This window comes from Protopterus annectens, chromosome 17.part0 (assembly GCF_019279795.1).
Source record: "Protopterus annectens isolate FY-2018-M chromosome 17.part0, PAN1.0, whole genome shotgun sequence".
NCBI lineage: Eukaryota > Metazoa > Chordata > Ceratodontiformes > Protopteridae > Protopterus > Protopterus annectens.
This window is the reverse complement of record NC_056751.1, coordinates 701,468,871-701,495,322: the sequence shown is the minus strand read 5'-3', so window position 1 is coordinate 701,495,322 and position 26,452 is coordinate 701,468,871. Positions and strand designations below refer to the sequence as shown.

The window sequence follows — 26,452 nt, the reverse complement described above, 5'->3', positions numbered from 1 at the left end:
GTGCATCAACTGTAAGCACCATTTAGGTAACTGATATGCCCTGTTCTAAAATTAACACCCCCTCCCCTCCATGACGTCCTAGAAAAGCAACAGGACTATGATAGGAGCCACAGACTGAGGGACTATTCAGCACAGTAGGGAAAACAAATTCTGAAACTAACAGAATTCTCACTTAGTTTGTCAGGTTTTGGCCTCTCTGTCACCTGAGGAAATCAACATGTCGTTAATCACTTTAACATTTTCTTCATAATGTTTTCAATGCCGCATCTTCTGTTTTGAAGACGAAGATACAGAAAAAAAAGAAAAAGGCAGAAGTCAAACCCAAACGTTTTTATACTCTTATTAGGAATACTAAAAATGTGCAGGCCTTTTTAAAAAAAAATTAAGGGATTAAATACATTATAATTTTCATCATACTCTTCCCCAAAACAAACACATATTTGGGGGATTACCTTATGTCCACAAGAGCACCTGCTGGTGATTTTTTTCTAGGCAAATAATGAGAAATATACTTTAGTTTACAGTTAATAGAGTAATAAATGTGAATATGGCCAATAAAGGATAACAAGTGAACAGCTTACAATGCTGTCAAGAATAACATCCATAGAAGTGACTAAAGTTCACAAAAAAGGTAGAGGCATGGAAGTGGGGAATAAAGGAAACAATCAGGTCAAACAGGAATTACTCCTCTACAGCCAGGATCACCGTTGGCACAAGACTACAGCTGTGCACCACAGATATTTGTCAAAAAATCTGTCTGGAGGGCATACTTTTTCTTTTCGTTTTATCACCTTCAAATTCCCAGCTCTTGCAGCAATGACTTATGACTTACATAAAGGAATCCTTAAGGCAAATCAGTAGTCCTTATTTCTTTGGAGATGAGCACTACATAAGAACACAAGGCTCTTACTTGATGGAAGTCTGACTAGCAGAGTCCGTGGGACCCTGACATTCCACAACGTTAGGGACTTGGTCTGCTTTTGTAACAGTACTGTGTTTTGCAGAGTTCGTGGGACCCTGACGTTCCACAATGTTAGGGACTTGCTCTGCTTTTGTAACTGTACTGTGTTTTGCAGAATTCGTAGGACCCGGACGTTCCAGAATGTTAGGGACTTGCTCTGCTTTTGTAACTGTACTGTGTTTTGCTGTGTGGGTTAGCACAGGTGCTACTGCCAGCTCTTTTGTCTGAACTACTGCAGTATGCCCTGCTTGGTTAATCATTTGTCCACCTGTAGAGGCCACTGCTGGACTGTCTGTTTGTATCAGAAACTGGCTCCCCAGTGGAACCAACAAGGAACCAAACGTTTGGTTTAGGATCTGACCACTTGTCTGCAGCACCACCTGGCTTAATAACGGCTTTGGTTGAATCAACACTTGGCCTACTGATGCAGTCGGTCTTGTTTTGGACAAAACCTTTCCTCCTCCTTGTTTGTGAGCCACCACTGTTTTTACTGCTTGTGTCTGTACTGAATTTTCAGCCTGAAGCATAACAAGGCCTCCAGGTTGGGTCAGAATTTGACTATTTGTCTGAAGTAACACTGGCCCTCCTACTTCAGTTAACGCTGGATTTGTTTGAGGCAAAACATGTCCTCCTGTCTGAATAAAAAGCGGACCTCCTGACTGGGCCAGTGGTGGTCCTCCTGTCTGAATAAATAACTGACCTCCTGATTGGGGTATTGCTGGTCCTCCTGTCTGAATAAACACTTGGCCTCCTGACTGGGAAAGTGTTGGTCCTCCTGCCTGAAGCAAAAGTGGGCCCCCCGACTGAGTCACTAAGAGTGGTCCTGTCTGAACCAACATTACACTTCCTGGATGACTAGGCATTTGCCCTGATGCATGGATTATGGCTGGAAATGCCCGTGTTTTAGGCTGTTCTTTACTACATGGGTTATTTTCTGTAACCGCATTACCTCCATTGTGGACACAGTCCTGGTCTTTCTGATCACTGACTACTTGCTTTTCATTAGAAGTTTCTGCTTGAAGTTCCTTTTGTTTTCCTTCTGGTTGTTCTAGTGTCAAACTACTGGTTTTAACTGGAGTCTGTCTACCCTCAGAAAGCTCAGCTTGTGAATCTGTACACAGTGGTGCATCCTGTCTTTCAACACTAGTCATCACCTTTTCCTCTACTGGGATACATTTTCCTTCTGTATCAATGCAAACTAACTGCATTTTCAAAGGATCAGCTGCTTGTGTTTTGGGGGAAAGCGGTGTTTTACAAACAGCTGGTTGTTCCTCTCTATTAACTGGTGCATTGTTTTGTCCAAGGGTAACATCAGACATCACTGCTTCAACTGGGGTTTCTTCATCATTAATAAAAGTGTTTCTCTCTGTATGTACTACCTGTCCCTCTTTATCGAGGGAAACTTGGACGTCTGTGTTACATACAGCTTGCTGCTTAGCTGCTACTGGAATTATTCCTTCACTTCCTGGTAGTTTTGTTCTAATGTTTGATTGTGCTTCCAAAACTGCTGCCTGTCCTTCTGCATCAACTTCTTCTATGTAAACGTTTTCAGCTCCTGTTTCTGCATCTCTAGATATGCAAATGTTTTTGGCTGCTGTTTCCACATCTTTAGTTACTGCAGAAAGACTATCAGTGGTATGTAGTTCTGGATTTGCTGTGATGGTTCTTGGCACATCTATTTGCAGCTCCACTTCTTTTATTGCTGTAGTTACTACAGTCGGACTTTCTGTGATGGTTCTATGCTCATCTATCTCCATATCCACTTCCTCTGTCTTGATTGTTGTAGTAACTACAGTCGGACTTTCTGTGATGGTTCTGTGCTCGTCTATCTCCATCTCCACTTCCTCTGTCTTGATTGTTGTAGTAACTATAGTCGGACTTTCTGTGATGGTTCTGTGTTCATCTATCTGCAACTCCACTTCCTTGGTCTTGATTGTTGTAGTAACTACAGTTGGACTTTCTGTGATGGTTCTGTGCTCGTCTATCTCCATCTCTACTTCCTCTGTCTTGATTGTTGTAGTAACTACAGTCGGACTTTCTGTGATGGTTCTGTGTTCATCTATCTGCAACTCCACTTCCTTGGTCTTGACTGTTGTAGTAACTACAGTTGGACTTTCTGTGATGGTTCTGTGCTCATCTATCTGCAGCTCTGCTTGCTCGGTTTTGATTGCTGTAGTTACTACAGTTGGACTTTCTGTGATGGTTCTGCACTCCTCTATCTGCAACTCCACTTCCTCTGTCATGACTGTTGTAGTAACTAAAGTTGGACTTTTTGTGACGGTACTGTGCTCGTCTGTCTGCAGCTCCACTTGCTCAGTTTTGACTGCTCTAGTAACTACAGTTGGACTTTCTGTGATGGTTCTGTGCTCGTCTGTCTGCAGCTCCACTTGCTCAGTTTTGACTGCTGTAGTAACTACAGTTGGACTTTCTGTGACGGTTCCGTGCGCATCTGTCTGCAGCTCCGCTTGCTCAGTTTTGACTGCTGTAGTAACTACAGTTGGACTTTCTGTAACTACAGTTGGACTTTCTGCAACGATTCTGTGCTTATCTGTCTGCAGCTCCGCTTGCTCAGTTTTGACTGCTCTAGTAACTACAGTTGGACTTTCTGTGATGGTTCTGTGCGCATCTGTCTGCAGCTCCGCTTGCTCAGTTTTGACTGCTGTAGTAACTACAGTTGGACTTTCTGTAACTACAGTTGGACTTTCTGCAACGATTCTGTGCTTATCTGTCTGCAGCTCTGCTTGCTCAGTTTTGACTGCTGTAATAACTACAATTGAACTTTCTGTTATGGTTCTGTGCTTGTCCATTTGCAGCTCTGTTTGCTCAGTTTTCATTGCTGTAGTATCTACAGTTGGACTTTCTGTGCTGGTTCTGTGCTTATCTATCTGCAGCTCTGTTTGCTCCGTTTTGATTACTGTAGTAACTACAGTTGGACTTTCTGTGCTGGCTCTGTGCTTATCTATCTGCAGCTCTGCTTGCTCCGTTTTGATTACTGTAGTAACTACAGTTGGACTTTCTGTGCTGGCTCTGTGCTTATTCATCTGCAGCTCTCTTTTGAATGCTGTATATTCTCTCTTATCTCCATATTCTTCCAATCTGCCTGAAGCCTGCCCAGCTTTTTTAATTCCTGATGATGTATGTTTAACAAGTTTCTCTCCCTCAATAAAACTCATGTCTGGTCCACAGAAGTGAGGATGTACCTTCTTGTCTTTCTCTGTACATCCCTGCCGTTCTTTTTGGGGTTCACATGTTACATTCAGTAGAGCACTATCCTTACTTCCTACAGTAACCAGAGTTTGATCACTACAAGCAATATTTTGTTTGCTGCTTTTGTGGGAGGATGGACTTTCACTTTGGATCAAAAGTACCTCCCAGTCCTTCTGATGTAAAGACTTAACTTCCAGAAGATCTTTGTCCTTAATTTCTACATCAGCTAAACTCTGGCCATTATAGGGAAGATATCGCTTGATGCTTTTGAGTGAAGATGGGCTTCCAATTCGGATCATTTCATTCCTTTCTACAGGGGATGGTGCTGTTTCTGTACAGTTTTGTCTCTGTCCCATTACAAAAACTCTCTGGTTCCCTTCTGGGGGAAGTAGCATTCGTTCTCGGACACAGCCTTGAACCAATTCTCTTTGACAGTTTAGCATCTGCCTTTCCATATTAGCATTCTCCAGACTTCTCTTATGTGATGGTCCTTGTGGTCTCACTGGTGTACTGTATCTTGTATACTGCGGTTTGCACCTGTCCATGAACACTGATGCTGTATTTCCTACATGGAGAGGTGAAGAAGTTCCTAAGTAGGCCTGTCCCTGACTTCCCATAACTTTTTTTACTGCATGGCTCTCCATATAGCCTGTGGGCATTTGTACTGGAGAGAAAGGCTGCTGCTGTTGCATGCAGGCAGATGCCTGCAGTCTGGCACACACTGGATTTTCTCTTTCCAAGTAGCTTGAAACATAGTCAGATAAATGATCCATTGCTTGCCGTCTTCCGCTGTTCATATCATGTCTTTCATCACGGGCACATGGCTGTCCTGCCATACCTAATCCATGCTCCACATGCAGCTGTGTGTTGCTTGATTTCTGGTTAAAAACATTACAGTTCCGTTGTCGAGTATCACTGTAGGACGCTTGAAAGTCCATGTGGGACAGGCGATGGAGGTTCAGTTGGAGCTGGTCCCCACACACAAAGCCACAGGGGCAACTGTACTGATAGTACTGGCTTGCATTCTCCTGGAAGGTCCAGCTATGTTGTTGTCCATTATTTGGCCTCTTACTGCAGGAGTGCAAATCCACTGCAGCATTACTTCTGAGTTGTTTGCATTGCAGGCATGAAGAAGTGTAAAGCATCTGGTCTTTCAATGGTTCATGAGCATTGAAATGGTTTCTACACCATATGCACACTTGTGTTGAAGGCATCAAGTACTGGTTTTGGTCCATCTTCCGTTTGGTTGATTTTGTGAAGATGTTGAAGGAGGCACGATGGGAATCTAGTTGCTCCAAAGTGTTATTGTTCATAGAGACATTCAGCATCTTCATGTGATCCAGCTCCTGTGGCTGGACATAAGGAATGCAAGAATTCCAGCTGGACTTTTCAGATACTGGCGATGCAATATTACAGTCTGTAAGGAGAAAATAGACATCAAACCTATTAAAGCAAACAAATAAGGACATAACACTACAAGGAACTTTACTTACTGAAACAATAAATAAGGAAGCAAGCAGATTTATGACAGAAGCTTCACAAACAACTCCACACCTAAAAGCCAGCACACTGTCATGTCTAAGGTAATATTGGAAGAAGGATGAATGCATCATTGTTCCATAAGAAAAGGCCAGCTACTTGGGCCAGCTATGCAAAGTACAGTTGTGTACACTTACCATAAATGTAGATGTTCGAGTGTATTCACTGCTGCAGTCATCACATTTGGGTTATCTGCTTGCAGTAGCCCTCAGTCGGCCTGATTATCAAAGTCTTGGGTCCTGCATCAGTTGCTGTCTCATCCATGACGTTAGGTAGTCAGGGGTATAAAGCATGCAGCCGACACCATTACATCAGTTTTTCTTGCCCCAGATGTCAGGTGCCACCATAATGGGAAGCAATTATATACAAAGTTACACCCCCAACAAAAAAGCAAATACACTAAAAAGCTTTAAGCATAGTAAACAAGAATAGAGGTATAGTCAATAGAAGTCAAGGGGCTGGAGGGAGGGTAACCAGGACTGCAACAGTGAATACACTCGAACATCTACATTTATGGTAAGTGTATACAACTGTACTATGTTCTTCGTGTTTCAATGTTGCAGTCATCACATTTGGGTAGATTCCCAAAGCTAAGGATGGGAGGAGGTAATTCAATAGCATTAGGACAAACTATAAGGCCCTGCAAGACTGCAGTGGCAAAGCCAGCTCTGGATTTAGAAAAAAATGGCAAGTGGTAATGCTTGGTGAAGGTATGTACAGAACTCCAGGTAGCAGCTTCTAGGATATCCCTGGTAGGGACACCTCTGAGAAAGGCTGTAAAGGTAAATGCAGCCCTGGTTGAATGTGGTCATATCCCCTGTGGGGTAGGTTTACCATGGTGCTTATAGCCGAAATGAATGCAATCCACTTAGAAATGGTTTGCTTTGAAATGGCCTTCCCCTCTGCCCCTGCAGCAAATGCAACCAGCAGCTGTTCAGATTTCCGGAGAGGCTTAGTCCTGTCCAAGTAAAATCTAAGTTGTCTGTGCACGTCCAAGGAGTGCAGTATTTGTTCCCCTTTGTTCTGTGGATTAGAAAAGAAGGTTGGCAAATGAATGGACTGATTAAGGGCCACACTGGATACCACCTTGGGCATAAAGGAGGGATTGGTCCTGAGGGACACCCTGTCAGCATGAAAGATGATGAAAGGCTCCACTGCCATGAGAGCCTGTAATTCAGACACCCTTCTTGCTGAAGTGATGGCTAGAAGGAAGGCTATTTTCCAAGAAAGAAATTTCAAGTCTGCATTTGCAGCTGGCTCAAAGGGAGGTGGAGCAAGCTATTCCAATACAAAGTTAAGGTCCCAAGCTGGAGAAGGGGCTCTCCTGGGTGGTTTCAAGTTTTTTCGCCCCTCTGAGGAACTGCTTCAGCAGTGGATGAGAGAAGAGGGGTGGTTGTGTATTGTAATGAGCTGAAATGGCTGAGGCATGAATTTTGATGGAGGAAAAGGAAATGCCCCTGTGAAGCATCTCCGTTAAGTATTGAAGAATATGTGGCAAATTGGGTGCTGATGTGCTCATCCCCTGAGTTTGGCTCCAGGAACAGAATCTTTTCCATTTTTCAGCATTGGATTTTCTAGTACTAGGCCTCCTTGCCTCCAGACTGACATCCATCACTTGCTTACTGAGGGATGGTAATGGAGAGATCAGGTAATTAGCCAGGCTGCCATGTTCAGGGTTTGAAGCTGTGGATGCAGAATCTGGCCCTCCTGCTGGGACAGCAGGGCAGGGGTCTGAGGCCGGTGCCATGGTGACAGCAGTGAAACACTGCGCAAGAGGGGGTACACCAGTGCTGGCGTGGCCAGTCTGGTGCAATCAATATTGTCCTTGGTTTGTCCTGTTTGATCTTTAGTAGTACCTTGGAGAGGAGAGGTAGAGAGGGAAAGGCATAAACTGATGGGTTTTTCCAGGTGAAGGACAGGGCATCCACTTTCCAAGCTTGTTTGTGGGGAGTCCTTGTGTAGAATTTGTCCAATTGGTAGTTCTAGTAGGAGGCAAACAGGTCTATCTCTGGGCTCCCCCACTTGTTTCTCAACATGTTGAATATCTTTGCTTCCAGTTTCCACTCGTGTGGGTCCATGAAATTTTGGCTTAAGTCGTCTGCCAGTGTATTTACCTTTCCTGGCAGGAAATGAGCCTGTAGGTGCACTTGGTAGCTCAAGGCTGTGTTCCACAGAACCATGTTCAGTCTGCAGAGAGGGTATGAGTGGGTTCCCCCCTGCTTGTTTATGTACCACATAACAGTGGTGTTGTCCGTCTTTACCAATAACTGTCCTGGAAGAATGTGGTCCTTGAAGGCTGTCAGAGCATTCTGTACAGCTAACATTTCTTTTTGATTGGTATGCAGGTGCATTTGATTTGGGTTGCATTTGCCCTGAATGCACTGCCCTGCCAAGTGAGCCCCCCATGCATAATCTGATGTGTTTGTTGTTAGGGTTTGTGTGGCAGGGGGTAGAGTGAATGGCAGCCCCTTATTTTGGTGGCAGGCCTCTGTCCACCATAGGAACTCCATATGTAGACAAGATAGGATATGAATCATTGATTCTAGATCCTGAGAATGTTGATACCATAGGCTTTTTAGATACCACTATAGTTTCCTCATATACAGTCTTGCATATGGAATTAGTAGAATGCAAGAGGCCATGAACCCCAGGGCTTGCAGTATTTTCCTTGCAGATAGCTGGGTCTTTGTGGCCAGTAGTTTGAAGTAGACTGTCAAATTAACTTGTTTCTCTGGCGTGAGGTAGGCCATCTGGGAAGTTATATTCAAGCTTGCTCCCAGGAATAGAATTTGATGGCAGGTTGCAAGATATGATTTCTTTTTGTTTATGGTGTACCCCAGAGACGTTAGCAATTTCTTTACAAATGCCAGATGATTTAATAGTATGTCCTGGCTTTCTGCCTGAATTAGACAATCATCCAGATATGGGTATTTGAATATTTCTTTGCCTGCAAAATGTAAAGACTGGAGCTAGGCATTTTGTGAATACCCTGGGCGCAGTAGATAAGCCAAAGGGCAGTGCAGAGAACTGATAGTGCATGTAGCCTGCTCTGAAGCGTAGGTATCTTCTGCAAGATTCCCTTATTGGGATGTGCAGGTAGACTTCCTTTAAATCCAGTGTTGCCAACCAGGCATCTTCGCCTAGCATGGGAAGCAGCTGATTAAGAGTTAGCATCCTGAATTTTGGGATTACCAAAAATGTATTTAGGATAGACGGGTCCCAGGATAGGATGCCAGGAATTGTCTTTTCTGGGTACCAGGAAAAGTTTTGAGTAGAAACCTTGCCCCCCATTCTTCTTCTGGGACAGGTTGAATAACCCTGATGCTTAAAAGAGAGAGATTTGCCCACTGACTGGGAGGTAGGTCTGGCCAACCATTTGGGGTTGGTAAGGAGCGGAAGTGAAATCTGTATCCTTGGAAAACTATATTTAAAACCCATTTGTCCTGGGTAATGAGTTCCCAATTTTTTGCATGCAGGGCAATCTTTCCCTCTAAAGGAACAGTCAGTTGAGCAGGGCTTGGAAGATTTAAAGTTAAGTCATGGAGACCGTTTACCATGGGGTGGGGGGAGTCTTACTACTCCCTGCTTTGGAAGTGGGAGCCACCCATGCTTAGGCCTGTGAGTACCTTGGGACTGAAGCCTGGTTGTTCTGTTGGTTCTAGGTTTGGACTGAGAAGGCCTGGAAGAGGCAGGAAAGAACCAATTCTTAGAGGGACAATGCCTACTAAATCTGGGAGGCTGTACTTGCAGGAAATCTTTAACAGTTTGCATAGATATAGCTTTTTCCTCCATCTTTTTAAGTACTACTTCTGCTTTGTTGCCAAACAGGCGGTCTTGGTTTAAGGGAGCATCCAGTAATTTAGCTTTAACATGATCTAGCAAAGATTGCTCCTTAAGCCAAGCATGCCTTCTAAATACAGACCCAGTGACAGCAACCCTGCAAGATGCCTCTGATGAATCAAAACCACATTGTAAAGTACATTTTCCAAATTGTTCAGCAGAATGCATTAAATCCTGTACATCTTTATTTTCAGCACAGTCAGGAATCAATATCATTTTCTGTTTAGGCAATCCAATAATATGCTGCTGATACTTTAACATATGAAACTAACCTTATTAGCTGATTTTTCCCCTGGGTGCTGTGCAGTGCATTCCCGGCCCTAGCATTTCTTCACTCTTTTCAACCACCCAGCCCGCAGTAAGATTTGTGAAACTAGCTGCCTGGTCATTAAGGACCCTTCCAAGCTTCCTCAGCCATCTCGATCCTCTAAGTAACGGATTCAGGCCGCTCTACTTCAGAATCCTGCCATCAAAGAAGCAAGATACTTTCCAACCACCCAGCCCACAGTAAGATTTGTGAAACTAGCTGCCTGGTCATTAAGAACCCTTCCAAGCTTTCTCAGCCATCTCAATCCTCTAAGTAACGGATTCAGGCCGCCCTACTTCAGAACCCTGCCATCAAAGAAGCAAGATAGTACGTTATCCTAGACCTAGCTGTAAAGCTACATGATTTTTAAATAACCTGCGTGTGAGTTTAAGACACGCTACTTAGCCAGGATACCCAGCAGCCATATTCCCCCCTACCCCTTAGGGAGCAAACTCTTATTTTTCCTTAGTATTTCCTTCCATATAAGCTATCTGTGCCTTTCCTAACTCTTTAGCAGCTTTCGCCATTCTCTAGCTTCTGCTGCTATATACTTTAGCCCACTAGGTGGGGCCCTAAACTAGGCTTGTCCTGCACTCTCTATTCCCCTCTCTCTAACAGCATATCACTTAGTTCTTTTTCCCCAGTCTCAGACTGCTCCAAGCTTCCACTCTATTTACCTTAATTCCCATTCCCCCGGCTAATTTCCTCTGTTTTCCATTTCCCCATACTATCCCTACCACTTACCTGTGTCTACTGATGTATCCTCAGTAGTCAGCTGTTCACTGATTGTTCTCTCAGCATTCTCATTTACCTGTCTGTCCCGCTCCGTTCCCCTACCCTGCCCCCATTTCCCATCCGCTTAACTCCGCCCCTCTTTCTTAACCAATCCTCTCACAACACATCCCTCCCACCAATTTACTAATTCCTCTCCAACCAACCCCAAAGCCTTCTCTTCTTACCCCCATACCCTTCAGTTTCTCCCTCTCTAACATACTCTCATCTCTTTGTTTATTCCCACTCTCTTACCTTACTCCAATCAACCATGTCCCCACATCTTACACAAATCCTTCTCACCTCCTGTTTAACCATATTGTTCCCAATTCCTCTTTTCCAGAGCAACTCATACAGCCTACAAACTCTCTTCCTCCTTCCTACCCCCCCCCACTCATCTCTATCTCCACCCATCCAAATCTCACTTTCATTATATATCCCCCCTCAATATTTCAACCTAATACACTCCACTACTTTAAACTAAAACTTACATTCTGTTCTTTTAAGTGGTACTCACCCCAAATCACTTGCTAACCTCCCACAATCAACTAAGCCCAAACTACAACTACTGTTCACATCCTCCTACTGTCTTTCCCTAGCAGGAGATATTCACCCCAACCCTGGTCCTAAAACTATTAACAACTCCACTTCCCCTGTCACAACCAACAGCACCAATACCACTCATCCTACCTCATCCAACATTACTAACCAAAAATTCGTAAAAATTCTCTCTCTAAATGCCCAGAGTCTAAAAAACAAAACTGCTCTCTTCCATGCTTGGCTTTACCATACCCTGCCAGACATAGTAGCAGTCTCCGAGACTTGGCTAAAACCCCAGATTTCCAACTCTGAAATCCTACCACCAGGTTTTCAGGCTCTTAGATGTGACCGCCCAAACAAAAACGGTGGAGGAGTAGCCTTAATTTACTGAAATCTACACTCCATGTCGCCTTACCAAAACCCCATTCCTCAATTCAATAATGCAGAAATAGTCGTGGGGATACTCAAACTGAATAACTTCAAAAGCATATGTCTTATAGCCCTTTATATCCCCCGGTAATAACACTACCACTCTAGAAGACATTCTTCCATGGGCTTCAATTAAGCTCGCAATGTACATATTAGGCGATGTGAACATTGACTAGAACAAAATCAATGGCACCAATCCATCTATAGCTATTAATCTTTTAAATTTCACTCAACTAATAGCATCATGAGACCCAATAAAAAGAACCCCCTAGGTTCCACTCTGGACTGGATTCTAGCCTCCCACCCAAATAAGATCTTATACTCGGGTACCTTACCAGACACCATAAGTGACCACTACCCTGCCTTTATCCATCGTGCAACACACTCAAAGCCACACCCTCACCAATATATCCATACTCGCAACCTCACTAATTTTAATCCTTCAAGTTTCTCTAGTAATTGGCCGTTTTGGGCCATTTCTAGCTCTTTGAAGTTCCCTGCTTAAAAATCCGCTTTAGCGCGCGTTTGCGCACTTTTGCGCGAAGGTGCTCTTACTGCAGCATCGGGCAGCGCCGGTTAATCTAGTTTCAACTATTTCTAGCTCCGCAAAGTCTACTCTTCAATTTTTCCCTTAGAATTGCTCTACTTTCAATCTAAACAGTGTATGATCTATCTAAAAAGCCCAGCACTTGCTCCAAAAGCATTTTTACACAGGTAAAGCACTCAAACAAAAAAGAAAGCACTAAATCCACCTACAATCCCCTTGAATACCCATTTCCCTATAGGTCCCTTCTGACTCAGTTACACAGCAATCCCTTACACTATTCTAGCATGTCGAAGGGTCAATTACTGGCGTCCTCTCCAGTTCAGTTGGTGAATCTGGGAATCTTGAGGCAATGTTACAACTGCCTCATGTACACAAACAGCCCTCTCCTCCTCCCAACAAATAGAAATATATGTGAGAGATGCGACTATATAGCCAAACTGGAGGCTGAGCTCTCTCGACTCAGTACTGGCAAAACCAGTCAGGAGGAGAAGGAAACCACACTCACCACAAACCCAGTCTCACATAGACCTATCACAACTGCAAACCAAACACAAACACACAAAAACATACTCGGAGGCTCTAATTAAAAATCTACCAAAACAACAGAGGCCTCCAAAGCAGACATCCAAGCAACCACTACCTCAAAACACAGCACATGCAACACATAGTTCACAAAGTCAGTGTGCCAAACAGTCACAGCTCTTAAGGCCAAACAACATCCCTGATACACTTGTAATAGGTGACTCCATAGTCAGACACACTGACGTCCTGCTCACCAGACTAAACAAGGAAAAGGTTACAGTAAGCTGCCTGTCTGGTGATAGAATCCGCCACATAACACAAGCACTCAGGTCACTCCAAAGCAAGTACAAATATGACTCAGTCATTGTCCATGCTGGTGTGAATGACCTGAGACATACCTCCCTGGACTACATGAAAAGAGACAGAGGAGCTCTCAGATTATGTAGCCCAGGCCGGTATGACCCTGACCCTGACCCTGAGCAGCATCTTACCCTCACCAAGAATGATGCCACAGTACAAAGACAAAATGATCAGCTTTAACAATTGGCTCAATTACTGGTGTCATTCTAAGGGGATCCAATGTCTGTCTGCTTGGGATGACATGCTTGACAAGCCATGCTGCTTCGCAAGGGACGGCTTGCACCTGTCACCCCTGGGCTTCCGGATATTGGCCAAGGCTCTTGCCACCCCCATAGTGCCTTTTTTAGGCAAGGCTCAAAAGACAAACCCACCTCCCTAGAAAACACAAGTGGAAAAAAACTAAGGGTAATGCTGCTCAACGCCAGAAGTCTAAACCTCAAGATGCACGCTCTCGAAGCCCTCCTCAGTATGGAGAACATTGATGTCTGTGCAGTGACGGAAACCTGGTTCATGGCTCCTGAGAGCACCCCAGCACTACCAGGTTATACCTAATATCATGCTTTTTGGCCTCAAAACGTGGACTGAACCACAAAAGGAGGGGGAGTATCCATATTCATCAAAGATACCCACACCTCCAGGTTAGTGGTGACGTACGAAGCATCGGAGACCATCCAGGTGCAACTAACCATAAGCAAAACTGCCCTACAGTTTGGAGCATGCTACAGACCACCCTCTCAAATTCGGGAACCCCACTCAGCCTTCCTGAAGACACTGGAGAGTATGAATGTCTCTCCAAATACCATCATATTGGGAGACTTCAACTACCCAAACATAGACTGGGAGCATTACTCAAGCCCCAACACCCTAGCCCAAAGATTCCTAGAATTCATAATCTCAAATGCGATGGAACAACTAGTCACCACTCCCACAAGAGGAGATAATATACTAGACCTGATCATCACAAACATGGGCACACAATGCTCCACACCAGAAGTATACCCCTCATTGGTGAGATCAGACCATAAATTAATCTCACTGGAAATCCACATCCCGCCCCCTCCCCCAGCACAAAAGACCACAGTGAAGAATTTCTCAAAAGCTGACTTCACACTTCTTAAGACTGAAGTGGTATCCTTCAAGGCCATATAATCAAAATACAGTAGTGCAAGCAAATACACCATGAATGAATACCCCAATTAGGTTGTATGAGGAGGTGTTAGCCAATAGGCCTGTCCCAAGAGGGGAAGGAGGGAGGGAAACCTGGACTGCAGCTATATTAGCACTCGAACATCTACATTTATGGTAGGTACAAAACTGTACTATGTTCATCGTGCATACAGCTGCAGTCATAACAGATGGGTAGAATCCCAAAGCTAAGAAAGGGGTGGTAGGCACTAGGTGGAACTAGGAGGAGCCAGAATGCCCTGCAAGACTGCAGTTGCAAAGCCTGCTCTAGATTTGGAGTATAATGGAAGGTGGTAGTGCTTGGAGAAGGTATGCACAGAACTCCAAGTGGCTGCTTCCAAAATATCTTTGGTAGGAACTCCTCTGAGGAAAGCTGCAGAGGTAGCCGTGGCCCTTGTGGAGTGAGATCTGATGCCTGTAGGTACAGTTTTGCCATGAAAAGCAAAACAAAAGCGTATGCAGTGGGCTATCCATTTTGAGATTGTCTGTTTGGAAATTGGCTTCCCTTGAGCTCCTATAGCATAGGACACAAAGAGCTGTTCTGATTTTCTGAAAGGCTTTGTTCTGTCCAAATAATAACACAGTTGTCTGTGGTTGTCCAAGGAATGTAGTAATCTCTCCCCTTTGTTTTGAGGATTAGGATAAAAGGTAGGTAAGTGTATAGCCTGATTCAAAGCTACCCTGGATACCACTTTTGGCATAAAGGACGGGTTGGTTCGTAAGGAAACTGTCCTGATGGAAGATGATAAAAGGCTGCACAGCCATGAGAGCTTGTAGTTCCAATACCCTACGAGCTGAGGTAATCGCCAGAAGGAAAGCTGTTTTCCAGGACAAATATTGCAAATATGTTGAGGCAGCTGGGCTCAAAAGGAGGCAAGGTCAGCTTTTCTAGAATGAAATTGAGATCCCAAGCAGGTATTGGTTGTTTCCTTGGGGGGTTTAGATACTTAGCCCCTCTGAGGAACTGTCTTAAGAGGGGGTGGGAGAATAAAGGTGGATCAGTGTTGTATTCTGCAGAAATGGCTGAGGCATGGATTTTGATGGAGGAGAATGAAAGTCCACTGCTTAGCAGCTCAGCTAGATACTGTAATATTTGAGGTAAATTCAGTTTTCCAGGATTCTGGCCCTTTTTCTCATTCCAGGCACAAAACCGTTTCCATTTTGCGGAGTAAGCTTTTCTAGTAGACGGCCTTCTGGCCTCCAAAATGACATCCTGCACCTCCTTGGAGAGTAGGGTCTGTTGTGATGTTAAGGAATCTGCCATGCAGCTAGATTGAGTGTTTTCAGCTGACTGTGAAGAGTTTTGAAGCTGTGCTGAGTCAGAAGAAGAGGCATTAGAGGCAGGGTCCATGGTGGGGAATGCGTCAGGCTCCTCAGGAGTGGGTACCAGTGTTGTCTTGGCCAGTCTGGAGCAATGAGAATCATCTTTGGTCTGTCTGCTCTGGTTTTTAATAGAACTTTGGGCAGCAGAGGAAGAGGTGGGAAGGCATAAACTGTCAATGTTGTCCAACTGAAAGAGAGAGCGTCCACTCTCCAGGCCTTTGGATGAAAAATCCTTGAGCAGAATTTTGTCAATTGGTGATTTTTGTGGGAGGCAAAGAGATCTATGTCTGGCCTTCCCCATGCTTGAATTATCTCTGTAAAAACTTGAGGATGCAACTTCCATTCGTGTGGATCTGTCATATTTCTGCTTAGGTTGTCTGCCAGCGTGTTTTCCTTGCCTGGCAAGTACTGTGCTTGAAGTTGAGTTGTAAGTCTAGAGCCATGTTCCAAAGTGACATGGCCAGCCTGCATAGGGGGTATGAATGGGTTCCTCCCTGTTTATGTACCACATTACTGTGGTGTTGTCTGTCCTTATTAATAGTTGACCTGGATGCAGAAGGTCTTTGAAAGCTATAATAGCATTTATTACTGCTAGCATTTCCTTTTGATTGATGTGAAGGTGCTCTTCTTTTTGGGGCCATTTGCCCTGAACGCATCTGTCATGTGCACCCCCCAGGCGTAGTCCAAGGTATCTGTTGTGATGACTTGATTTGCTTGAGGCTTGCTGAATGGGAGACCTGTGTTTGTTTGGCATGCTTGAGCCCACCACAGAAATTCCTTTTGAAGACATGGAATTAGTGGTATTATTGTTTCCAAACTGTGGCTGTGTTGAGACCATAGGTTTTTCAGGTACCATTGAAGTTTCCTCATATGCAGCTTTGCACATGGGATTAGTAAGATGCAAGATGCCATGAATCCCAGAGCCTGCAGGATTTTCCTTGCAGTCAGCCTGGTGAAATTTGCTAGTGTTCTGAAGTATTGAGTTAGTTGCCCCTGCTTCTCTGGCGTGAGGTAGGCCATCTGGGTGTTTGTGTCCAAGTTGACACCTAGGAAAATTATTTTCCAAGAGGGTATTAGCCTCGATTTATTTTTGTTGACTGTGTATCCCAGAGAATTCAACAACATTATTACATAAGCCAGATGTTTCAGAAGTATGTGCTTGCTGTCCGCTTGGATCAGGCAGTCATCCAAATAGGGGTATATTTGTATCCCTTGAAGTCTGCAGTAGGCAATTACTGATGCCAGGCATTTCGTGAATACTCTGGGCGCAGTAGATAAGCCAAAGGGCAATGCAGAGAATTGATAATGGGTTGAACCTGCAAGAAATCTGAGGTATCTTCTGCAATTTTGTCTGATTGGGACATGCAGGTATGCCTCCTTGAGGTCCAATGTTACCAGCCAAGACTCCTTGCCCAGCAAGGGAAGAAGCTGCTGTAAAGTGAGCATCTTGAATTTTGGTACGAATAAAAATGTGTTTAGGATGGATAGGTCCAAAACAGGTCTCCAATCTTTTCCCTTCCTTGGTACCAGGAATAGTCTGGAATAAAAACCTTGACCTTGTTCGTGAGTAGGTAACCTCTTGAAGAGCTTTCATGTCTATGAGATCTGAAATTTGTCTTTGTGCCTCTGCCCTTTGATTGTGTGGCAGGTTTGGCATGCCTCTCATTTTTGGAAGGGTGTGAAAATGGAATCTGTAGCCTCTGTTTATAATGTCCAGGATCCATTTGTCTTTTGTGACAATATGCCAATTTTTTGAAAATAATGCCAGTTTTCCGCCTAAGGGTGCTGCCATTTGAGCCTTGCTTGGCATGCAAAGGGGAAATCATTGGGCTTGTTTTCTGAATGGCTGCGAACTATCATCACCACCTCTTTGTGTAGGAGCTTGCCATTGTCTGCCTCTAAACGATCCTTGGGATTGCCCTCTGCCCCTCGGGCGCCTGTATCTACCTCTTTGGGGTCTGTCCGTGGCTGGAAAGGACCAATTTTTGGAAGGCCAATTTCTATGAAACGTGGGAGTTGTACCTGTAGAAAATCTTTCACTGTTTGCATTGATTTAGCCTTTTCCTCCATTTTCTTTAATACCTCCTCAGCATTAGCACCAAATAATACATCCTTTTGTAGAGGGGCATCTAGTAATTTAGCTTTGACATGATCTGGTAAGGTTTGTTCCTTGAGCCAGGCATGTCTACGTATGACTGATCCTGTAACAGCAGCTCTACATGAGGCCTCTAGAGCATCAAAACCACATTGCAAGGTATGTTTACCCACTTGTTCTGCACTATGCATCAAATCCTGCAACTCCTTCAAGTCTGGTTGTTCAGGTTGTGACATTTTACTTCTCAGTTGTGATAACAGAAACTGTTGGTACTTTACCATATGGAACTGGCAGTTTAATGCCCTCATGGTTAAGGTGGCCGAGGTATATACCTTTTTCCCCCCACCTTTCTAAGGATCTGGAATCTCTCTCGGAAGGTAATGGATTTTTAGCAGTGGAGGCCTTAATTCCCTTGGGGCCCTGTGAGATAGTTTCTGGGTCAGCAGCATGGCTTTTGTATAGAAATTGGTGTGAGTCAGGAACCCGGTAGTACCTGTCAGGCTTGACTGGGGCTGGAGGTAACGAATCCGGGTTAAGGCAGGCCTCCGAGTACACATCATCTAGTATGTCCAAGACAGGAGGTATAGCCAGAGGCCTGTGCTGAGGTAGCAAGAGAAATTCCCTAAGCCTTTTCTTGGAATCTGAGTACTCTTGGCCTTCCCAGTGGAAGTGTTCCCTTAACGTATGCAAGGTTTCCCCAAATGAGTAATCCTCTGGGGGGGATACAGAGGGGATGGACTCCTCTGCATCAGAATCTTCAAAAGGGGGGTAAGAATGTTCCTGTTCATCAGAGTGCTCTGATATAATGGAGGCCTGATCAGAGGGGGGGGATTCTTCCTCCACTCTGGGCCTTTTGTCCGGGGGGGGGGTTGAGAACCCCTGATAAGAGTAATTAAATCCTCAGCCATTTTAAGCATCTGTTTTTTAGGCATGGGGCCTGGAGATGGGCCTTGTGTAGCTTGTCTCTTAGAATGCATGGCTGCTTTAGACTTAGTGAAAGCCTTGATGGAAAAAGAAGAGGAAGGTCTGAAGACACCTTGAGAGGAGGCAGACCTGTCTACATTTTGAGATTCACCACCAAGAGTGGCTTCGGTATCTGTGGTCGGGGTGTGGGCCGAGAAGCCTGCGACCTCGGGCACAGAAGACACTGCCAATGAAGTGTAGTCGGTAGTCAGGGGCTGCGTAGGCACCTCGCTGAGAACCGGACCACCTGTAGTCAGCTTTGGCGTGGTGTCGGTAGAGGCCGTGGACCTCGTGTGTCGGTCCTTATCTTTGCGCTTTTTAGACAAAACTGGAGTCGGAGTATCCGACGACATAATATAGTTAATTTTTTTGCCAAAATAATGCTGGGCGAACTCCGCCCGACGCTTAATGGTGCGTTTGTTGAATGTAGCACAAAAACGACAGACCGAGACGTCGTGGTCTGGGCCTAAACAAGGAATACAGAGGGAATGAAAATCCTTATGCGGTATTTGCTTCCCACATGAAATACAATTATTAACTTTGTCTGACATCGGTCTGAGGCAAGAAAAGTTTCAACGGGTACTTAGCTTTCAAGAAGACTTCGGTTGCAAAATTTTCGTAATTTCAGGAGCTGGCCGACCGGCACTTGCGAACTGCTTCTGTTTCGGGCACCACGCGGCAAGAAAGACTGAAGAAAATGGCGTCGGCTGGTTCTTTTATATCCCTGTCGCACTGACGTCAGGGAAGAAGCGACGACAACCGACGCCGGACCTAGACTTTGGAATTCGGCCGACCGAGGACCCGCCTGACGGCAGGAGAACCCCATCTGTTATGACTGCAGCTGTATGCACGATGAACATCTGGTGCCAGAGCCATGGCCTTAAACTAAACGCCAAAAAATGTATAGTCATACCCTTTGGGAAAAACAAAGTACCCACAAATTACCATATAGGTGGTAATTCATTAAGTACAGAAGAAGTAATCAGGGACCTAGGGACCCAAGTTGACAGTAACCTCTCATTTGACACTCACATTGCCAAGGTGGTTAGGAAGACCTTCTATATTACCCACCTTATCATGAAAGGATTCACATCTAGATCAAGAGAGGTCATTGTGCCCCTATACTCTTCCCTTATCAGGCCCATAATTGAGTACAATGCCCCATTCGGGATGTACCTTACCGACACCTGCAGCAGTTAGAAAGACCCCATCAAACATATGTCATATGCTGCCCGGCTGAAGAAACTCCAGCTGTACTCAGTCGCATACCACCTACTCAGAGGCGATCTATGCCTGACATACAAGGCCATGTCCAATCCGGAATTAATGGACATGCTCCACCTCAGAAAATCCAAATCCACCAGAGCCACAAGAGCGAGAGATTTGAACCTTAACACAGAAATAAATAGGACGTGCTGGTGGGACAGATTCATAACCCAGGGCTCCCTATACTCTGGAACAGAATCCCAGTCCATGTTAGGCAGAGCCCCTCACTGACTCTCTTCAAGAGAAATCTTGATGAGTGGATGGGAGATCACAGGTTTACTCTGGGGGTCATCTCTGTGTCACTACTAGACAGAGACACAGTAAACTAAACCCTAAATGGGCATAGTATCCTCATTCCATGGGGTGGCTAGGCTGACAAATGCCCTAGGGCAGATAGCCTAGTATGAACCTATGAACCTATAAACACCCTCAAACTAATAAACTGGGATAATCTAAAAACACTTTCCCTAGATAACGCTGTAGATTTTTTCAATACTACCTTCTTAGATATCTTAAATTCCCATGCCCCACCTAGAACTAAACAAATAAAATCCAACCCTGCCCCCTGACTATCTAAGGATACTAAAAATCTTATGCAACAAAGAAACAATACCTGGAAACTATCACCAACACCAACTCCTTGAAATGTTTCTTAAATATAAGCAACTCCGTAACCTAACCAAAAAAACATATCATAAGAGATAAAAAGTCCTACTACACTAAACTCCAGACCAATCACTCCAAAAACCCTAAACAGTTCTGGACCTCCATCAACTCTCTACTAAATCCCAATACAAAAAGAAACCCTTGTCCTGATACCAGTAAAACCGACACAGAATTAGCCACCCTATTCAACTCCTTTACCAACTCCATAGCTGAACTCACCAATACCTTCCTCAATCACAACTCCTCCTCTCTCCTCAAAACCACATCCCCCCAACCTCCCAATCCTAACTGCCCCCCCCCCACATTTCACCTAAAGCCCATCTCCACATCCTACATAAAAAAACTTCTCGCTAGACTTAAACCATGCTCCCCAGCCCCAGACAATATCCCCTCTCTCTATCTAAAGCTCGCTGCTCATGGCATTGCCATCCCCATCAGCATTCTCATCAATAGATCCATACAGGAGTCTTGTTCCCAAACTGTAGCGTGCTGCCTTTATCCTTCCCCTCCATAAAGGAGGTAAAAATAATACTATCTCTAACTACTGTCCAACAACCATTCTCTCCCCAATCTCAAAAATACTTGAAAAATGCATCCACCTCCAGGTCATGCCTTACCTTACTGATAATCACCTCCTCACCCCTACACAACATGGTTTTCATCCTGGACATAGTACAATAACTGCTCTTCTCTCTTTCTTAGACTTAGTAAATCATGCCCGTGATTCTGGAGAAATTGTATCCACTATCCTTCTAGATCTTTACAAAGCTTTCAACACCGTTTCCCATACCCACCTTCTAAATCATCTTTCTAATCTTAATCTTTCATAGAACACCTTATTATGGTTTAACAGTTACCTTTGTAATAGATTCCAAGCTGTGAAATGGCAAACTGGCACCTCAAATTTCCTACCCATCCCTACTGGAGTTCCCCAGGGATCCATACTCGGCCCAATGCTCTTCAATGTATTTATTAATGATTTTCATGCTGCCATTCCTAATACTAAAATAGTGCAATATGCAGACGACTCAACATTAGTTTGTTCTGCTTATAATCTCACTGACCTCCTAGCAAAAACTCAATGGCCTTTTCTACAACTGAAAACTGGATGCTTCAAAATCCTCTCTCCCTAAATGCTAATAAATCAGAAATTCTTCTTTCTCCCCCTCAAAAAACCTCCAACTTGACAAACAATCTTTCAGTAGCTTTAGCAATACTAACTCCACTATAGAAAGTGTCCCTTCTGCTAAACTACTTGGAGTTACCATAGATGAACACCTAAAATTTGACACACATGTTCAGCTAAACATTAAAAAAACTCACAAGAAACTTGGCATGCTATATAGACACTCCCAATTCCTTCATCTACCAGACAAGCTCTTGCCACCACCTACTTACTACCTTCTCTTCTATATGGTGCTCCCCTACTTACCAACTTATCCTCTTCCATGTCCTCAAAACTAGAAACATGTTACAACAAAATTGCTAAATTTGCAACTAAAGCTAATTACTCCTCCCACCACTGCACATCTCTCCACCTGCTAAACTGGCTAGAACTTCCTAATCAACTCAACTTCCTTCAACTCACTACTAACCACAGACTAATCTTCAAACCAACTCTGTGCCCTGCTTCAGCAAATATCTTACCCTTTTACACCGCCCACAGAGGCCTGAGATCTGCACACCAGAATCTCCTCTCTGTATACAATCCTAAACGTCCTGCTGGTCACCTTCTACTCTCTTCTTCCCTAGCCAAAAGATGGAATTCCCTCCCACCTTCTCTTAGAATCTCTGAAAACTATGTATACTTTAAAACTCAGCTTCATTCCTACCTTACACAACACTGGAAATGTAACTGTATTCTCCCTACTTAACCTACTTACTCTCTTCTATGTATGCTTCCTCATACAGCTTTTCTACTTATTCATCCACCTCAGGCTGTTCTCCTAAACATCTACCTCACTCTAAATCTAAAGACCCCTTAAACATCTGCCTCCCTCCAAGTCAAGTTCAACACCAAATTATTATTAATGTTTTCCTACCTTAAATGTACACAATGTAAATACTGTATATAGTCCCTGATCTTATCGCCTCTTACTGAAAACAATTAATCTTTAATAACTACTTATATTAAGCTGATGCAGTTTAACTATGGCAGTCATACCTTTCATGTGTGAACTCCACTTTTACTAATGTTCAACCACCTCTCTAAGAATACTCTAGACACTATAATCTATGCTCTACTAACAGTGTACTTCCCACCTATTTCTCCTCCATTTCTGCTAAACCTCAATATACAACATTCAAATTTTTAACCCTCAACTAATAATTGCTTTCCCTTTAATTGTGACTCTTCTCTTGCCTCTATCACTGAATTATTGTACAAATAGTTCTCTGTACTACTTTGTAAATATGTTTATGAACTGTCTTACCATTCTGCATTTCTACTTTTTCTCATTAGTTTGTATCATTTTATTTTTGTTTAATCGCTTGTAATATGGAGCTTTTCTCCCCGGGCCTCCACTGAAAACAGGCTCTTTGAGCCCAGTGGACATCCCCAGTAATCAAACTGGAAATAAATAAAAAAACTGGCAGTTTAAAGCCCTAATGGCCAAGGATGCAGAAGTCTATACCTTCTTACCCAATCTATCCAGCACCCTGGAATCTCTATCAGACGGGGTAGGATTTTTGGCAGTAGTAGCCTTAATGCCCTTGGGTCCCTGTGAAATGGTCTCAGGATCCGCAGTAGGATTTTTAAAGAGGAACTTGTGAGAGTCAGGTACCCTGTAATACCTATCAGGTTTTCTGGGAGCAGGAGGTAAGGAGTCATGGGCCAGGCTAGATTCCGAGAAGGCATCATCTACAATGTCCAGTACAGGAGGGATAGCTAAAGGCCTGTGTTGAGGTAGGAGTAAGACTTCCCTAAGCCTCTTTTTGGAGTCAGAGTAATTCTGGCTTTCCCAGCAGAAATGCTCCCTAAGCATATGCAAGGTTTCACTCAAAGAGAAATCCTCTGGAGGGGAAGCAGAGGGAATGGAGTCCTCTGCATCAGAATCCTCATAGGTAGAGAAAGGCAAATCCTGGTCATCAGAGAAAACAGAAATTTCAGAATCCTGATCAAAAGGAAAATCAGTCCTAGGTCTCTTAGAGGGGGAAAGGTGGCTTCCCCTGATTAGAGTAATAAGGTCTTCAGCCATTCTTATCATCTGATTTTTAGGCATAGGGGCCAGACCATGCGGGTCTGGGCGTCGGTTTTCTAGGCATGGATCAAGTTTTAGGCCTTGAAGAAGAAGATAGCGTCAGTTTAATATGCAAGTCAGTAGGCCTGAATACACCCTCAGAAGCTGGTGCCTGCACAGCAGTTCCGGACCCATCCAAGGTAGAGACATCCGCAGGTTCCACAGTCGAAGAAGCATCTCGCGGCATACCAGACTCCGAATGGGTCTCAGTAGAGACCTGCGAATCTGAAGTAGTGGGTATCAGGGTCTGCGAAAGCGCCTCACTGAGTACTGACAAACTGGTGACTAGCTTAGGAGAAGCGTTGGCAGCTTTGGACCTATGCGGTCTGTCTCTGCCTTTATCTTTGTGTTTTTTCAGAATGTCGGTAGTTGGGTGTCTTACCGAAGCCATTTCTGGACAATTGAACAGAGTACCAAAGTATTTAGATGCGTAAATGAACCAAAGACTAATAGTACAAGGTTTGAATAAGGCACAAAACCGACAGCAAGGTACATCGTAGTCTGGGCCTAAGCAAGGAATGCAGTACGAATTAAAATCTTTATGAGGTATTTGCTTTTCACAACAAATACAATTGTTAACTTTTACTGACATCGGTTTAGAGCAAGAAAAAGGATCCACAATGGGGTACTTAGCTTAGTTGAAGACTTCGGATCTGAAATACAAAAACAAAAATTTCAGGAGTTGGCCGACCGGCACTTGCGAACTGCTTCTGCTTCGGGCACCGTATGGCAAGAAAGACATATGTAATGGCGTTGGCTGCATGCTTTATACCCCTGACTACCTGACGTCATAGAAGATCAGCAACCGACGCAGGACCCAAGACTTTGATAATCAGGCCGACTGAGGGCTACTGCAAGCAGATAACCCAAATGTGATGACTGCAACAGTGAAACACGAAGAACATCACATTTTTCCTGTCTTAATTTGTAACAGGCACATTTGTCACACAGAATATACCACATCTGCATTTTGTAGGTAAAGCCAGCCACAGGCAAGTAAACAAGAGCACACAAACAAGGGGAAGGGTGGAAGGATTAGGTAAATGGATACAGTTGTGTACACTTACCATAAATGTAGATGTTAGAGTGTATTCACTGTTGCAGTCATCACACTTGGGTTATCTGCCTGCAGGTAGCCCTCAGTCGGCCCGAATACCAGAGTCTTGGGATTTCTGCGTTGGATGCTGTCACGTCCTCCATGACGTCAGGTCATCAGGGGCATAAACATGCAGCCGATGCCAAAACATCAGTTTTTCTTCCCCACATGTCAGGAGCCCCCAAAATAGGAAGCTATTACATGGTGTGGAACACCTCCAGTAAAAAGAAAACATCCCTGCTATAAAAGATGGCCATAAAGAGGATAGGTAGAAAGGATAGAGAAATCCAGGGGGCTGGATGGAGGGAAACCACGACTGCAACAGTGAATACACTTGAACATCTACATTTATGGTAAGTGTACACAACTGTACTATGTTTTTCGTGTTTCACTGTTGCAGTCATCACACTTGGGTTGATTCCCAAAGCTGAGGAAGAGTGGAGGCAGTCAAGTGTTAGGGCTGGCTAGCAGGCCTTGTAAGACTGCTGTAGCAAGGATTTAGAAAAAAGAGGTAAGCGGTAATGCTTGGTGACGGTGTGTACAGAACTCCAGGTTGCAGCTTCCAGGATGTCCCTGGTAGGGACTCCCCTGAGAAATGCTGTAGAGGTTGAAGTAGCTCTAGTGAAATGAGTTCTGATCCCCAGAGTGGTTGGTTTTCCATGGTGCTTGTAGCAGAAGTGGATGCAGTGTGCTATCCATTTGGAAATGGTTTGCTTTGAAATGGCCTTGCCCTCTGCCCCTGTAGCAAAACTGACTAGCAGTTGGTTAGATTTTCTGAAAGGCTTAGTCCAATCAAGATAGAACCTGAGCTGTCTGTGCACATCCAAGGAGTACAGGATTCTTTCCCCTTTATTCTGAGGATTAGGGAAAAAGGTTGGCAAATTAATGGATTGGTTTAAAGCCACAATGGATACCACCTTGGGCATAAAGAAAGTGTTAGTCCTGAGGGAATCCTGTCAGCATGGAAAATAAGAAGGGCTCCACCGCCATTAGTGCCTGTAAACTCAAGACACTCTTCTTGCTGAAGTAATAGGTTGGTAAAAGGCTGTTTTCCGAGAGAGGAAGAGGAATTTTAACTCTGCTGAAGCAGCAGGTTCAAAAGGGGGAAGTGTGAGCTTCTCCAGTGCAAAGTTAAGGTCCCAGGCCAGGGTGGGAGCTCTCTTAGGGAGCCTTAAATTGTTAGCTCCTCTCAAGGAACTGTTTGATGAGAGGGTGAGAAAAGAGAGGTGGCTCAATATTATAATGAGCTGAGATGGCAGAGGCATGAATCTTAATGGATGAGAAGGATAGGCCTCTGTGGAGCAGCTCTGCTAGGTAATCAAGGATATGAGGTAAGGTGGGCACAGCTGGGTCCTTTCCTTGAGAGTGACTCCAAGAACAAAATTTTTTCCACTTTTCAGCATAGGATTTCGTAGTACTAGGCCTTCTGGCCTCAAGGATGACGTCTGGCACCTGATTGCTGAGGGATGCTGGTGGTGTACTCAGGGGATAAGCCAGGCCGCAAGGTCTAGGGTTTGCAGCTGTGGATGCAAAATCTGTCCCTCCTGCTGAGACAGCAGGGAAGGTGTCAGATGTAGGTGCCAGGGTGGCACTGCT

General features: G+C 44.3%; 1 protein-coding gene across 2 annotated transcripts in view; it reads right to left on the bottom strand.

The window, feature by feature from the left end:
- Positions 1-366: 366 nt before the first annotated feature.
- Positions 367-26,452, bottom strand: part of LOC122791701 — a 775,633-nt gene continuing 749,547 nt past the window's right edge. For both annotated transcript variants that reach the window (XM_044059597.1, XM_044059598.1), the window contains exon 3: positions 367-5,585. In XM_044059597.1, coding sequence (XP_043915532.1) covers positions 907-5,585 — 4,679 coding nt within the window. In that variant the 3' untranslated portion in view covers positions 367-906. The remainder of the gene's footprint in view (positions 5,586-26,452) is intronic.